The sequence below is a fragment of the Python bivittatus genome, unplaced genomic scaffold, assembly GCF_059951505.1.
Source record: "Python bivittatus isolate LINGU-HERP-01145 unplaced genomic scaffold, Pbiv_v1 ctg000480_np1212, whole genome shotgun sequence".
NCBI lineage: Eukaryota > Metazoa > Chordata > Lepidosauria > Squamata > Pythonidae > Python > Python bivittatus.
Genome location: NW_028277075.1, coordinates 35,936,328 through 35,952,626, shown reverse-complemented (window position 1 = coordinate 35,952,626; position 16,299 = coordinate 35,936,328). Strand labels below are relative to the sequence as shown.

At 41.7% G+C, this 16,299-nt stretch overlaps 1 protein-coding gene across 1 annotated transcript in view; it reads right to left on the bottom strand.

The window, feature by feature from the left end:
- The window catches only part of ALX4 (ALX homeobox 4), a 73,998-nt gene that overhangs the window by 6,113 nt on the left and 51,586 nt on the right, over positions 1-16,299 (bottom strand). The window contains exon 3 of the mRNA XM_088145753.1: positions 4,490-4,618. Within this exon, the coding sequence (XP_088001879.1) occupies positions 4,490-4,618 (129 nt within the window). The remainder of the gene's footprint in view (positions 1-4,489; positions 4,619-16,299) is intronic.

Genomic DNA, 16,299 nt, shown 5'->3' with positions numbered 1-16,299 from the left:
GTAAAAAAACAGCTTTGTGACCAGTCCTCGCATTTAGGACTGTCATAGCATCCTGCAGTCATGTGATTGACATTTGCGTGCTTTCCAACCAGCTTACGATAGAGTTAATGGAGAATGCAGAAGTAAAATTGTAAATCACAGTCATGTGATGTTTTGCTTAAATGCAGTGATTCACTTAACGACTGAATGGGCAGTGATGTCATAAGTCTGTCATGGTCACGTGATTTTCCACTTAGTGACTGCATCACTTAGCAACAGAATTGTGGGTCCCAATCGTGGTCACTAAGGGAGGACTACCTGTATAAGCTTGCTTGTATGTATATGTCTTTCATCTGCGGATGTTACTTAACATGTCCTTGCGTGTTTGATCAAGAATCTGCCAACTCTTAATAAAGTTTTGGAAACTTTTAATCCATGTCCTGATTGAATAGAGGAATGGATCTGAGAAGGGAGAAAGGCACTGGGGGGCAGTGGGATTCTCAGGGTATTTCTCCAACAGGAGCCATCACTGCTCTTTTTCTCTCCCTCTCTCTCTTTTCCCTTCTGCTGTGCCTGTAGCTCAGACACAAAATACACATTTCCATGAGAAGGCTTTTTTTTCAAGTAGACACAGAGAGATACCCCAGCTCCTCCCTAATTCCAAGAATAAAAAAATTGAATCTTTTAAAAATACAAAGGTAGAACTGTGGAAGAGAACAGAACAGATCTTTATTCGGTCAGTGACCAGCAAACCTGAGGAGGAAACAGGAGAAGCTGGGAATGGAGGCTGGGAGAACATGGGACAAATGCTCCCATCGGCCTCAGATTAAAGTCTGGAATTTTCAGGAAGAAAAGAAATATAGGAAGGATACAGGATTCTTTCACTTCAGAAAGTCTACTACTGTTGGAAGAAATAGGTAAATGACTAGACAAATGAGATAGGTCTTTAATTTCTGTTTTATTGTGCTTGGGCTAAACCAGGATTCACTGCTTTTTATGTTTCTATATAAAGCAGGAGATTCTGTTCTGAATCATACTTCAGGTATGTTCCAGAAGATCTACATTTTTTTACCCTGTGATATGTTTTAAAGTTACTTTGTGGTATGTTTTCAGTTGAAGGCTGTGCTCATTTTATTTTTCCTGGATGTTTGTCACTCCTTTCTGTTCTTTATTATTTCAAGTTGTTTTAATAGTTTATGCCACCCAGAATTGTTATAGAATTGGGCGGCCATACACATTTGAAAATAAATAAATGAATGGTATTTTCCCATCTCTTTGCTGAGACTTTGGACAGAGAAATCCTATTTATAGTAGAACAGTAGTTTCTTAGGATCTGCTGGATGCATTACACTTTTGTGATTTTATTTTTTTAATCAACCTGCTGTATTTCTATAATCTGAACAGTGCTGTACTTCATCTCCTTCACTATTGAATGTGTGCATTGGGGATATTTAAAGTTAAAAGGGGGGATTTTGAAACTGGTTTGTCTCCCAAGGAAGGGCCATTTCCCTCCCCACCCCCAACTCAACTTTTACCATTTTATCACCAGAAAGGTAGCACAAAGTATGACAGATCTGCCTTTCTCATACACCAAGGTTAGGGGGAGGCGCCAGGTGAGAAGCTGTATGGTGGAAGATAGGTGGTGGCAGTGGGAACTACCTAGCTGCTACCCCAAAGCAAGGGGGGAAGATGACCTCAAGGGCTTATGGAAGAAGAGATTTGAGACCTCTACCTTTCTAGAAGCATACTTCTGACAAAAGAGTATTTATAAAAACATACAACTGTTGTTTGGGGAGGTGAGAGTTCATCAGCCTTATTTTTCCCCTTCTTCTTCCCACCCCCCACCAATCTGATGAAGTGGACTGTGATCCACAATAGCTTATGCGTTACTACATGTATAGGTCAGGACTCACATAACTCTTTGTGGGGTTTTTTTTGCTGCAAAAGAATAACAAAGGCTAAGTAACCCTTTAGAAACCATAATACAATTCATACTCTAGCACCCCTTTGCCCCCACCACACTTTTTTTAGGTTATGAAAGGGAAATATTCTTACAATAACTAATGATCGGTGAAGTCCAATTCAACATGCACAAAAGGAGGGGAGAGGAAGAGTGGGAGGTGTGAAGAAGAGAAGAGCGTAAGATGAAAGAATGCAAGAGGAGAGGATCCAGATGGGGAGTAGGAAAAAACAGTTTTCTAGCAGGCCTGCATTTCTCAGCCTTTCATCATCATTTGCTCTGGCTCTGCTCTGACCTTTACTTCTGGCAGATTACAAATAAGTGGCCGGTATTGCAAGAAGCAGTAGCATAAAACTCAAAGGCGATGAAAATAAGCTCCACAAAATGGCAAGAATCCTGATGCCATTATATACATTGATAATTCTACCTCTTTTACAATATGAAGTAGAACTACAGTGACCATATGTCCTTTATTTCAGAAAGCTGCCCTTTAGATGTATTTATTTTTCAGAAACTCACCTTTGTCCTTTATTTTGGTCATTTAATTTTTACCATACAAATGGTACCACTTAATGCACAGTCTGATTGCAAAAATCCCTTTTAATACTTGCTTCTTATAACTTCATGGTTTTCTATGCTTTTTAGATATTTTTATTAGAAAATGCTTTTTGTATAGTTTTGTCTTGGTTTTGCTCTTGAATTTTCCTTTGTAAAGCAAAATTATAAACATAAACAATTTTTTTAATCTTTATGAACCTCTTGCAGATTTGCCCCCCTTTCAGGTTTGTCCTTTATTTTTCCAAAAAAATATGGTCACTGTAAGTATAACTTTAGTTGCTATCATCTCAAACAGGATGATATTATGCAGCTGGAGAAGGTTCAAAAACGACAGCTAAAATGATCAGGATATTATGTTTCCCTTATTAGGGAAAAGCTAAAAAAGTTAAGGGTCTTTTGGCTTGGAGATGAGGAGGGAGATTTTGAGGGCCATTAGCAACGACATATTTGTGAGCTTAAACTCCAGGAATTGAAAGAAAGCATTTGTGAAATTTCAGGATGCAGGGAAGCCAGATATTTCCTTTCAAGGAATAGTGATTATAATTTGGGGGCAGTCAATCTCAGTTAGAATCATGGTGAAGAAAAAATACTGAAACTCCACCTCGGCTTGCTATCGTCTTCATAAAAATATGCTGTTTTAAAAAACAGACCAGAAAACCTATCTAATTTGATGTTCATTTTAACAGCAAAGTTGGGGATAAGAATGATGTACAAGATTATAAATGTAAAAAATATTTCTGTCTAAGATATATGTAGTTGGTAGAGTTTGAAAAACAGTTTCATATATTTTTTGGCATCATTCACTTGTGAAATTCACTTCTGCAACATGTCTCATGCAGATGGTAACTAGCTTAAACATTAGGTAAAACCAAAATATGAAAGAGACAGAGGAGGGAAAAGCAGCCCAGAATGTTACCTAAAGTATTCTCTGGCTGAGAAGTAAAGGTCTTTTTTATGTAATGACCTTCCTCAAAGAACTCTTTTGAAGTCAAAAGATTGCTAAACTGATAGGTCTGCACTACTTTTAAAAAGTTCAGAATTTCTATTCAGGGAGTATTAAGGTTAATTTATCTGCCAAAGAACTTCTGGCATTGCTAAACATTCCAGTAAATGTTCCAGGCGGCACATTGCAGAAGGATTACTAGTAGAGGATTATGCCATATTATGGATGTTGCCATTAAAGACTTCTTGGTATGATTCTAAGACAGACCCATCACCCCACCTTTCAAAAAATTGGGATACAATATGGGCAGCCCGAAAATTGATAGCCTGTAGAGTCTGAAGATAGGTTGTGACATATTTTCATGTTACCACTCTTTAGTGCAGTCTGTCTTTCTTTGATTAAGTAATTCATAAGATGGGCTAGTGGTAACATGGCAAGGTAAATCAGATCATATGACTGAATTTCATGGACTTCTTCCTAAGTAATGGGCTTAGGCAGACAAGAAAACAAGCAAATGGATCATCAAACAAATCAACCCAGAGTTCTCACTCAAGGCACAAAAGATCAGGCTCAAATTACAATACTTTGGACATATTATGAGAAGATAGCTCTCTGGAGAAGGCTGTACTGATGGGAAAGGTGGAAGGAAAGAGAAGAGGACAACCAGAGGCAAGGTGGATGGACTCAGCTGCAGTGTCATGGGTGCACTGTTGGAAGATCTGAAGGACCAGGTTAGGGATAGATTGTTATGGAGAAAATCTATCTATATGATAGCTAAGAGTTGACACCAACTTGATGATACATAATCAATCAATCAATCAATCAATCAGCTTAGGTCTGCAAATGGGTAGCATATTTTCCAAACTACCTCTGCATTTCTCCATATTGTGCTGAATTTCATAATTGTTACAAACAGAAAAGGTTAAAGCATTAATTTCCTGAACCTTAAAACTCTCATTTCACCTAACAATATCTCATTTGGTTTATGACAGAACTTCTGATAAAACTGTCAGAAGTTCATGATAGGTGTGTTGATGAAAAGCACTTACCTGGGCATAGTTCTCTGCTCGAGTCAGCAAAGGCAGCTCATAGGCAGTGGAGAAATGCGTGCGAACCTGTTGCATTTGACCAAATCGCTCTCGTTTTCTCCATTTTGCTCTTCTGTTCTGAAACCAAACCTGAGGAGATCAGCACCAAGAAATCCACATTAGAGAAGAAGCAATCAGTATCACTTTGCTATACACAGACAGGTGTTCTTTCAGGAGGTTCAAACAGCACAGTTGTGCAGAACATTGGAAAGTGGTGCTTTGCAATGCACGCAAGCACAAATCAAGCACCTTTCTTTGAACAGTTAAAGCAGCCACCCTTTGCAGAAAGTGAAGCAAACTGGCTGTGTGTGCACACATGTGGAGATAAGCTGTGGACTGCTTCTGAAGGAGTCATTTCAGGTCTTCCAATGATGAGGCTACTTCCACTATTTGAAGTGAAATGCATCAATTGTGCTCTTGTGTGTTATGAAGCACCTCCTTCAAAAACAGTACTTTGTTTAGCCCTAGTTAATAACTTGAAAAGAGGCAGTTTGGTGTAGTGATCAAGGCATCAGGCTAGAAACTGAGACTGAGAGTTCTGGTCCTGCCTTAGGCACAAAGCCAGCTGGGTGACCTTGGGACAGTCATTCTCTCTCAGCTTCCACTTCCAAAAACCTTGCCAAGAAAACTGGAGGGACTAATCCAGGCAGTCACCAGCAGTCAAACTGACTCAAAGGCAAATCATCATCATCATCATCATCATCATCATCATCATCATCATCATCATCATCATCTGAAGGAAGAAATGCTGCTCATGAAACACAGAATCAAAGCATTGGAAGCTATCCCAAAAGTCATCTAATCATATCCCTTGCTCAGTGCAGGATCTGCTGAAACATTTCAGACAAATGAAATGAAAACCTCCAGCGAAAGGGAACATACCACTTCATGAGGCAATTTGTTCCACTGATTGACAGTTTGAACCATCAGGAAATTCCTTCTAATACCTATCCTGAATCTATTTTCCAGTAGTTTCAACCCACTTATTCAGGTTCTGTCCTCTGGGGGAACCGAGAACAAGTCCATTCCCTCCTCAGTATGATAACCTTTTAGATAAGCAATGACTGGTACCATGTTGTGGTGAAAGACTTTGTTGAATGCTTTGCTGAAATCTGGGTCCATGACCATGGCATTCCCCTGATCCATTAAGGTAATAACTGTCAAAAAAGAAGATGAGGTTAATCTGGCCTGCCTTGTTTGTGAAAAACCCGTGCTGGCTCTTGTGAACTGTTGCATTCATATTCAAGTGCTGACAAATATGATAATGAATTATCTCTTTGAGGACCTTGCCCAGCAGAGACATCAAGCTAACAGGTCTGTAATTTACAGGGTCCCCTTTTTTGAAGATAGGAACAACCTTTTCTTTTCTTTCCTTCAGTCTTCTGAAATCTAGCCAGTTCTCCAGAATTTCTTAAGTTTACAGCTGGCAGTTCTACAAACATTTCTGCTCCTTTCTTCAGTACTGTAGAATACAATTCATCTTGTCTTGGAGACTTGAGTTGGTTTACATTAGCTAAAATGTTCTTTTACCATCTCCTTGCCTATCCTGATCTGCAACTCCCACCTTCCACCAGCTGATGCCATCATATCATGTTCTTCCCTTCACATGTTGTCATTATTTTTATGGTTGACTGCAGTATGTTACAGCACTATTTTTTTATCCCACATTTCTCCTGCACGTATAGATGCATGATAAAGAAAATTAATAGTAGTGCTACTACTATTTCATCCAAAAAAAAAAAACCAAGCCCAAACAGGAGCCAGGATGTAAGTTGCCAACCCCAGATTAAAGCAAATAATATTCACTCTCCACACGCACAATTGTACATCCCCAAAAATTGAATAGCTGTAGGCTATGGCTCAATTTTTAAGTATCATATATGCGATTTACTGCTGAGAGTGGTACAGCTAGCTAAACCTATTTTTATTTTATAGGAATATAAGATAAGCTCTGCTGGATAAGACCAAAGGCCTATCTAAGCTAGAATTCTGTACCATGCACAAGATACATTTAAGACATTTATCATATGGACAAGAAGGTAATATTCCTCTTCTACTGTTGCTCTCCAGCAACTGATATTTAAAGTATGCTGCCTATGATTTAGGCAGTAGAAAACAGCTTTTTTCTAACTGTATAAATTGGTGGCCATTATCAATATTGTAGTAGTGAAATCCGCAGTTAATTCTGTCTTATCTAGCTCTCTGCCTGCTCTCCGTAAAGGGTTCTTACATTTCAAGATTCTAGGCCAAGAAATACTGATACTGTCATAATACATTATGGATATCATAAAGCTAAATTGTCAATGGTCAAAAGAGAATCAAAAATAAGAGTTGAATCAGAATTCTAATCAGCTGCCATAATTTTCATCCTTTGCTGCAGTTCAGCTTTAAGAATGATTAATTTCAGATTGGATGATGCAGTACTTAAAATACTGACTATTATCATTCTTATTTTTAAAAGTATAATGTAATGATAATAAACTTAAATGATAATAATTATTATAAGAAATCACAATATTAAGCAAATAAAGATTTGGGCATTTCATTGCACAAATGAAATTTCTATGTTCCAATTTGCTTTATGTATGTTTGTTCATCACCTGGGTCAGTCATCTAGTCCCCTTAATAAAACTCCAGAGATGAATAAACACCACCATTAAACATAATACAATTATTTAATACAGATATGTAATGGTATGTGAATCTATCTGGTTTTATTTCAATGAATATTTCCCCATGTTAACATGTATTATTTTTCTATTATTCTTCACTTTGCATATTCTTCTTGTCTCTTGTGTCTTTTTAGAACCAGGATAATGAGAGAGAATAGCAATTCTCTTCTGTGTCATCCATTCTCACAACCCCTTCTCCTATTTTTAGAATGACTTCCCTTTTAAACTGCTGGAATCATTCTTGCCAGGGCCTCACTTTGATGTCTGAGAAGAGATTTCCTTCTGCTTGCCTGAAGTTGGCAAGGAGCATCTCAGTGACCTCCCCATGCAGCATGAGATGGTATATTGCTTATCCAAGCAGCAGCAGCAGCCGCAACAGCAGTGGAAGTAAGGCCATCACTCATTTGTGTATAACGGCTAGAACTGTATTTGTATGACTGCCTGCCAGCTGTAGCATTTTGAGTTAGGGCAATTATTTTGGCCTTGCTTGGCCTGCACTTTATACCAGAAATGATGATCCCTACCAGTTAGACAGGAACTCCAAGAGACTACAAGATCAAACAGAGAGCATGCTGGGCGGGGGAAGGGGGAGAGGAGAGACAGAGTGGGCTACATCAATGATGATGATGCAGGAACACACACTTATGCAGGAAAAAAACAGCCTAAACAATGGGGCTGAAAGTGATCTAACTATCACCCTAGTTAGACTGCCTTGCCTTCACCGTACATTGACATTGACCCCTCCTGTAAGCAGTCCAGCTGGCAGCCACTTGCAGGCTTGGCCAAGCCCGTGTATCTTTGATCTGCAGATGCAGAGTCTAGGATGGTGACCCTGCTGTGTGAAAAGGAGTGGATAACAGGTAGAGAGGGTGCTCTCAGTTGGAAGCAGAACATATGCTATGCACATGTGCCCATCTCCATAGATGGCAAACACATTTCTCTCTGTCAGTATAAAACATTCCCTATGGTCCTCCTGAATATGCATGATGTGTGCTGCAGAATCGTTCTAGACTGCCCAGGCATGCCCAAAGGCGAGGAGAAACCTTAATGGCAACTTTTGATGGGAAGGCTGTGCTGGCAATATGTGTAAAAGCCCAAATATCAAAGCAGCTTTCATATTCACAGGTTAAACCCTTGAGAGGAACGAAGCTGACCCTGGACCTCTAAGTAGATTGATCTGAAGGGGAACCAAGATCTTTTTTTCCATTTCAGAATGATCAGGTATTTGAGGAAATACAGTGCTGTGTTCAGAGCAAGTCTGCAGGACAGATGTCCAGGATTCTGTTCTGCAGAATAAATAGGAGAGCTTCGGACAAAGCATGGCTGATTTACCCACGTTAATGTAAGGAAGTAATCTAAATTAACCTCTAAAGAGGAGGAGTCCAATAAGGCAATTGGATCAAGAATGTAAAATTATATAACTGCTCCACAAACTAGAAAAATAATCTGGTTTTCTACCTGTGTGCCAGACAGATCCTCCCTCCCTCCTAGATGTTTACAATTAGGATGCAATTGATTTTTAAGGATAGGCCCTGCTTTTAATTGAATGTACAGGAATTCTGTCCTGTGATTGATTTTGAACTACATTAAAGGAGGTGGGGGCCTCTCTGGGCTGAATTTGGGCACCTTGGAGTTTTCATATAAAGTTGTTGAAGTTCAGTCCAGAGATCTAGAAAAGGTTAGGGTTAGGTTTAATGTTAGTGTCAACACTATGTTCATTCCTCTTGTCTCTTCCTGTGTTTCTTTTTAATAAACATACTTCTCAATCAAGCAGTGATGAGTTTTTGGGCTGAGAAAGCCATAGGAAACTAGACCATGGCCATTCATCCCAAAAGCTCATCACTGTTTCATTGATGCCAACTGTGAAAGCCTACACCAGTATATAGTTCTCAATTCTTTGTCAGATTTTTCAGAAAAGTGATAGTTGATTGCTAAGTATTTAAGAGAGGGAGAAAAAAAGAGAAAATCTATTCTAATGCCCAAAGTCCTGTTTTTCCTGCACCTTTTATAAGGTGATAACTCCTGATAACTGTTTCTAATATTTTATGTCTCAGCGGGTAACTTGGAAGCTATTCAGGACTGGACCAGGTCTGTGCTTGGATGGGAAATGTCCAGGGAATACCAGGTTGTTGTCTAGATTGGGAAATCAAAACATTCCAGAAAAAGACAATAACAAATCACCTTCATATTGGTGCCAAGAAAACTGCATACTGATTTAATTATTAGGACTTGAGCTCAAAGTGAGGGCATTTTTACCTTTTATAATATTTTTAATTCTGATGGAATCGAATAGTCTTCAGATTATAGTCCAAGTGCAAAAAGGCCATTTGATTCCATCAGAAGCAATACTTAATTGGAATGTGCAGTGACAATATCATATGCTTTACTTTTATATTCATGATGGCCAAGGTGGACAAGACAGAACTTTCATTTGCCTCACCAACAGAAGCATCAATGATAAGCAGACATACTTTCCTTAGATAAGTAGGAGGTTCATGGTATTCATGAAAAACAAACTAGAAAACCTGTCCTCATGTTGAGTCAGCCATGATGTTTATTTCAGGTGTACCAAGTTCAGAAAAATTCTGAGCATAATGCTTCATAATCTTTCCAAAGTGATCAAAACCAAGGGGGAATCATCACAACATTTTATCTATGATTCAGTGCTTTGGAACACTACAGAAAGGCAGATGCTGTGTCTGTTGAACAAAGCTAGTCTCAAACAATTCTACTTTTAGCTTCAGTTTCTATATATTGTAAATATATAGAAAGCTGGAAGAGACTGGAATGGAACTGTATGATTGTCAGCTCTATTTTCTAATCATGGAAGTTGTGTTCAGGTGACATTGCTGACTAAGCCAGCTGCTCCCTGGGACAGTTAACTCAACCCTGTCTACTGGCACCACATAAATGTAGGTGACTCCATTCGTCATGTAATGGCCATTTTTGAAGCCCTCCCCCCCAAGCTGGTAGGCTATCATGAACTGGCTTTTTAAAATTTCTGGTAACAACAGGAAAAGTGTAGCACCTCTTCCCCAACACCTGTATGTTCCCTGTCCTTCAGGTAACTGAACAGGTGAGACATAAAAAGAAGTGATGGAAATGGAGATGGAGTGTTTAGAGAAACTCTGTTTTTTAAGGTTCTGAAAGCATGACATAGTTCATTGGAAGGAGTTGCTTTAGCTCCAGGGCAGTTTGGGGCTAAAATTAACTCCTCCAGGTTAGTTTTGGAGATTGACTATGTAACAGCATTCGCATCATACCCAAACCTCTCCTTGACCTAGTTAATAATGTGTGTGAACAGAGCCAGAAAATATTTCATCAGGGCTCATTGGCCACAGTACTATGGGAGAGGGGAGGCTGAGTTTTATTTATTTATTTATTTATTAAATTTTTCAACTGCCCATCTCCCCCCAATGGGGGAACTCTGGGCGATTCACAACAAATATTAAAAACATAAATGTATATAAATACATAAAACCTTAATTAAAACATTACTAAAAAGGAGAAGGAGAGTCCAATGAGGGTGAAAAATCTGAGGCTGAAGGCAGAAGGCCTCTATGGGGCTAGCCATCCCCATGCTTGAGGTATTCCCACCCCATCCCAGGCCAGGTGGCAGAACCAGGTCTTCAAAGTCTTATGGAAGGCCAGGAGTGTGGGGGCCAATCGCACCTCTGGGGGCAGAATGTTCCAAAGAGCAGGCGCTACCACAGAGAAGGCCCGCCTTCTGGACCCCGCCAGTTGAAGTTCTTTCACTGAGGGGGTCCGAAGCATGCCCTCTCTGTGTGATCGGGTGGGATGGGTTGAGGTCATAGGGGAGAGGCGGTCCCTTAGATAAACTGGTCCCATGCCATGTAGGGCTTTAAAGGTGATAACCAACACCTTGAATTGGACCCAGAAGCAAACTGGCACCCAATGCAGCTCACGGAGCAGAGGCGTTACATGGGCCCTCCTTGGGGCTCCAACAATAGCCCTCGTGGCTGCATTCTGGACCAGCTGTAGCTTCCGGATACTCTTCAAGGGTAGCCACATGTAGAGCGCATTGCAGTAGTCTATCTGGGAGATAACAAGGGCGTGAGTGACTGTTCGAAGGGCATCCCAATCCAGGAAAGGGCGTAACTGATGCACAACCCCAAGTTGTGCAAAGGACCTCCTTGCCACGGCTGCCACCTGCTCTTCAAGCAGGAGCCGTGAGTCTAGGAGGACCCCCATATTACGCACTGGATCTGTCTGGGGCATTGCTACCCCATCCAGCACCAAAGATGACAAAATCCCGGATACAGAGGAGCCATTAACCCACAGCCACTCTGTCTTACCAGGGTTCAGCCGAAGCCTGTTGTTCCCCATCCAGACCCTTACAGCCTCCAGGCACCGTGAAAGGGTGGCCACGGCATCACTTACTTCACCAGGGATGGAGATGTATAGCTGCGTATCATCAGCGTACTGATACCTCATCCCATGATGACGGATGATCTCGCCCAGCGGTTTCATGTAGATGTTGAAAAGGAGTGGAGAGAGAACTGAGCCCTGTGGTACCCCACAAAGGAGGGGCCGAGGATGGGACCTCTCGCTCCCTATCACCACCAATTGGGATCGGCCCTGGAGAAAGGAGGCGAACCAGCACAAGACTGTGCCACCCACCCCCAATTCCCTGAACCGTCCCAACAGGATATCGTGGTGGACGGTATCAAAAGCCGCTGAGAGATCAAGGAGAGCAAGGACGGTCGCACTTCTACCATCCCGCTCCTGCCAGAGATCATCCATAAGTGTGACCAATGCCATTTCCATTCCATATACAGGCCTGAAACCTGACTGGAAGGGATCTAGATAATTTGTTTCCTCCAGAACCCTTTGGAGCTGTGATGTCACCACTTTCTCAACCACCTTCCCCAAAAAGGGGAGTTGGGAGACTGGACACAAATTGTCCAGCACAGTAGGATCCAGGGAGGGTTTCTTGAGGAGGGGGTGCAACAAAAGCAGATGGAAACACTCCCTCCTGCAAGGATGTAGTAACCATTGCCTGGATCCAACCACATGTCACCTCCCGAGCTGCTTTCACCAGCCAGGAGGGGCATGGGTCAAGATGGCAAGTGGTGGCCTTCACAGTTCCCAGGATCCTGTCCACTTCCTCAGGAGCAACAGGATCAAACCATTCCCAGATAACTGGGTAAGAAGAGTCCCCCGGTATCTCCCCAGACCCTGCCCCATGCTCGGAGTCTAACTTGGAACGAATCTGAGTGACTTTGTCCTGCAGATGCTCTGAAAATTCCTCTGCACAGCCCTGCAAATGAACCCCCACATCCCCCTTACCAAGGAGGGACCTAGTGATCCTAAACAGGGCCGCTGAGCGGCATTCTGCGGACGTGATAAGGGCAGAGAACTAATGACGCTTCACCGCTCTTATTGCCATAAGGTAGGCCTTGATAGCGGCTCTAACTTGTGTTCAGTCAGATTCGGTCTTTGTTTCCCTCCAGCGGCACTCTAGACATCTCTTAACCCTCTTCAGCACCCTCAACTCTTCCGTGAACCATGGGGAGTGTCGGGGCTGATGTGGCAAGAGAGGTCGCATAGGCGCGATCTTGTCCAAGGCCCCGGCTGCCTCCCTATTCCAGGCAGCAGCCAAGGCCTCCACTGGACCATGCAGCAGATCCGTGGGAATATCCCCCAGCTCCTAATGGGTCCATCAGGCACCAGGGGTGGACCAATCGCATGGGTCCGGCCTCCGTGCAGAGGGGGGTGGTATAGGAGAAACTCAGGGTCACCAGGACGTGATCTGACCATGACAATGGGGAAAGTTGTAGATCTCCCCTAAGATCACTCTGCCATTGCTCCAACAAGAAAACCAAATCTGGCATGTGGCCACTGTCTTGGGTTGGGTCCCGCACAATTTGAGACAGGCCCATGGCTGCCATGGTATCCATGAACTCTTGAGCTGCCTCCGAGGACTGCCCCAAGGACGGTAGGTTGAAGTCCCCCAGAACCATAAGCCTGGGGAACTCCACCACCAGCCCCGAGATGGCTCCAGCAGCTCAGGCAGGGAGGCTGCCACACAGCAGGGAGGCTGGTACAATAGCAGAACTCCCAACTGTTCATGGGCGCCCAACGTCTCACAGCCAGAAACTTGTGGAGCAATGCCCCTGAAGGCCACTAGAGATTCCCGGATCACAACAGCCACCCCTCCTCCCCTGCCCTGGCATCTTGGCTGGTGCCACACCGAGAACCCAGCTGAGCACATTTCCGAGAGGGGCACCCCCCCCTTGGGCCCCAGCCAGGTCTCAGTAATGCATGCCAGGTCTGCCCCCTCCTCAATGATCAAGTCACATATGAGGGGGGCCTTGTTGTTAACCGACCTGGCATTAAGCAGCAGCAGCCAAAGGCCAGGGCCCCTACGAACCTGCTGACCAGGCTCTGGGAATGAGCCAGGAGGGCCGGAACACGCCACCAGTAACACACACCGGGGGCGTCTTTCCCGAAGATGGCCCACCCTCCAGCTCCCGCCATAGTGTCCCCTATCCCTCACCACCTCGATAGTGTAGCCCACCACATAATCCCCAGGGGCTGTAGGCCCAAATACCTCCACTCCTGAACCTCCGGGGTCCCTAACCCGGGGCAAGGGTCCCTCCTTCCTGTTACTTATCCTCATTCACACCCAAACACTCACAGGTGAGGGAGGGTCGCCCCGAATTATATTCAGGCAAGGAATTATATTATTCTTTGCCTGAAAATGTCATCTATTTTTCTCAGGGAATAAGTTAAGGCACACTCTTTTAAAAATGAAAGGCAGAATTTAAAGGAGACTAGCTCTAATTTCCCTTCATCAAAACTTCTGTAATCTGGGTGCTTCCAGTGAGGACTCATGGCGAACTAGATGTCTCCAAGGCAGCAGAAATAGCATTGTGGTGAGATCAGTGGTCAGATAACATTTTCTGGCCGGCCAAACCTCTCCAGATAAAGGAAAGATTGTGAGATCACCCACTTATACTCCAGACAGCTGCTCCTCATGAGTAAATTGCAGGAGCTGAAGTTTCTGCAGCTCATGAGTTAAGCAGGTGGGAGCCAAGGGATATCCACCAAGTTCACAGCCTTAATGTAGCCTTATGGAACAAAGTTCTGCTGAGCCTCGTTTCTTAATCACTTTTGGAAATTGCTTATTAATTGCTTTTTGAGTTTTAAGAACTTTTTGATTGAGAAGTTTTATAAGATGCACCAGGTGAGTTTCCTCTAATCCTTAATGAAAGAAGTTTTAAAGATAAGTTTAAGGGCTTAAAAAAATATTTTTTTGGAATAAGCATCAAAAGGGTGATTAGAATGTTGATTTTGGAAAGTTATAAATGGACTAGGGGTCCAAATGGATTTGAAATAAGGTTTTGAAATTGATCGTGGGAATCCTTCCCATGAGAATATGCTGTTGTTTTGAATTCTTGAAAGAAAATATGATAGGATAGAAATTTGAATGATGGACACTAGAAGGAACCAGAGGGAACTAAAGATTACAATTAAAGAGGAAGAACGCTTAAACTTAACTTACAGAATGGAGCAAAATACTTTAGCACTGGACATGTTCAAGGATATATGTGAGCAATGGATCCAGAAGTTAATCTTAAAAGAGTCTGCCATTATAGATAAATGGCTTTTAAGAGAAGTTGGAGAACAGAAACAAGTTTCGCCTGATGGGACTGGGACTGACCTGAAAGTGGATTTGAAATTGACAGGCTGCAAGAGTGATATGGAAAAAGATGTTACACTGAATATACAAATGAAACCAGCTGATGTCTTAATAATGGAAAGGGATGTGCAAGTAGCAAACCAAAAGATGGACATGAATAACTTTCTTATATTGGATCTACAAAAGAGATCTGTTAAAGTTCTGAAGGAGTTTGTCAGAAGAGATAAAGAAAAAATGAAAATAAAACAAGCTGTAGGACATTAGGGATTAAAGATCAAGATTGTTAAAAGTAAAAGGAAGGAATATAAAGTGGGTTTATTTGATCAAGGTTAAAATACATATGTTGCTATTTCTGGTAACCCTTAATGGACTTTTGCTGACCAGGAATGAATGACAAAGTTATAAAGATTTGTTTATAGATATGAGATGAGATATGAGATGAAGATATTTTTTTTTTGTATTTTAAGTGAAGGTGAAAAATTGTTAAAATTATTTATACTTGTTGTGATGAAGGGGGAAGCTACTTCTTTATATATTTCTTTTCTTTTTACTTTTTCTTTCTTTTTTATTTTTCTGTCTATATTTTTTTCTGCACTTTCTATTTTTTCTGTTTATTCTTTTTTATTTTTTGTAGTTTGTATTATTTTTATCTGTTTAACTATAATGTTTAGCAAAATTATTATTTGTAAAAAAGCTTCTGTAATCTGGCAAGTTACTTGCAAGGCATCACCTCACTATATCTACAACTTCTGAAGACCACACCTAACAGCAGGGGGATTAGCTAATCCCCCACCTCCAGAAACTTGAAAGATTCCACTTGAAAAATAAAAACAAATGAAACCCTGAAACCAGCACCAACAAAACCACACACAACCTTCTCTTAAACAACCCTCTATTTCCCTGCTAATCAGTGGGAGTCAGAAAACTCATCAAATCTCACCTGGAGTAGAACCTAACTTGAAAAAGTTATTTTCTGAATCTCAGAACTGGGTCCAAGTCAAATCCTCAATTTTGTTCCACCGTGTACATGATTCAGTATTTGGCAAATCCTGAAAACAATGTTTGTGAATCCTTGCAAAATGATAATTCACCACTATTGACAAGAGCCATCTTCTGGGTTATTTCAACAAATGCCTAGAATCAGCTCATAACAGAGCCTTAACTGATATGTGTAAACACACCTATTATAACCCAGATCTTTCTTGAATATTGTGTGTATTATCTATTCATATTCATATGGTAGGCAGATTTGTCTTTGGAGTCCTTGGGGCTCTCTGAGCTTGGTTGTTTGCTTGGTCTAGGATGCTCACAGTTTCCCAGTTGAAATTCTGGTTGAGTCTGTCCATGTGTTGTGAGATTAAGGAGTTTTCATTGTGTCTCCTGATGGCTAGTTGGTGTTCAACTACTATTATTACTGCTACCACAATTGTAAA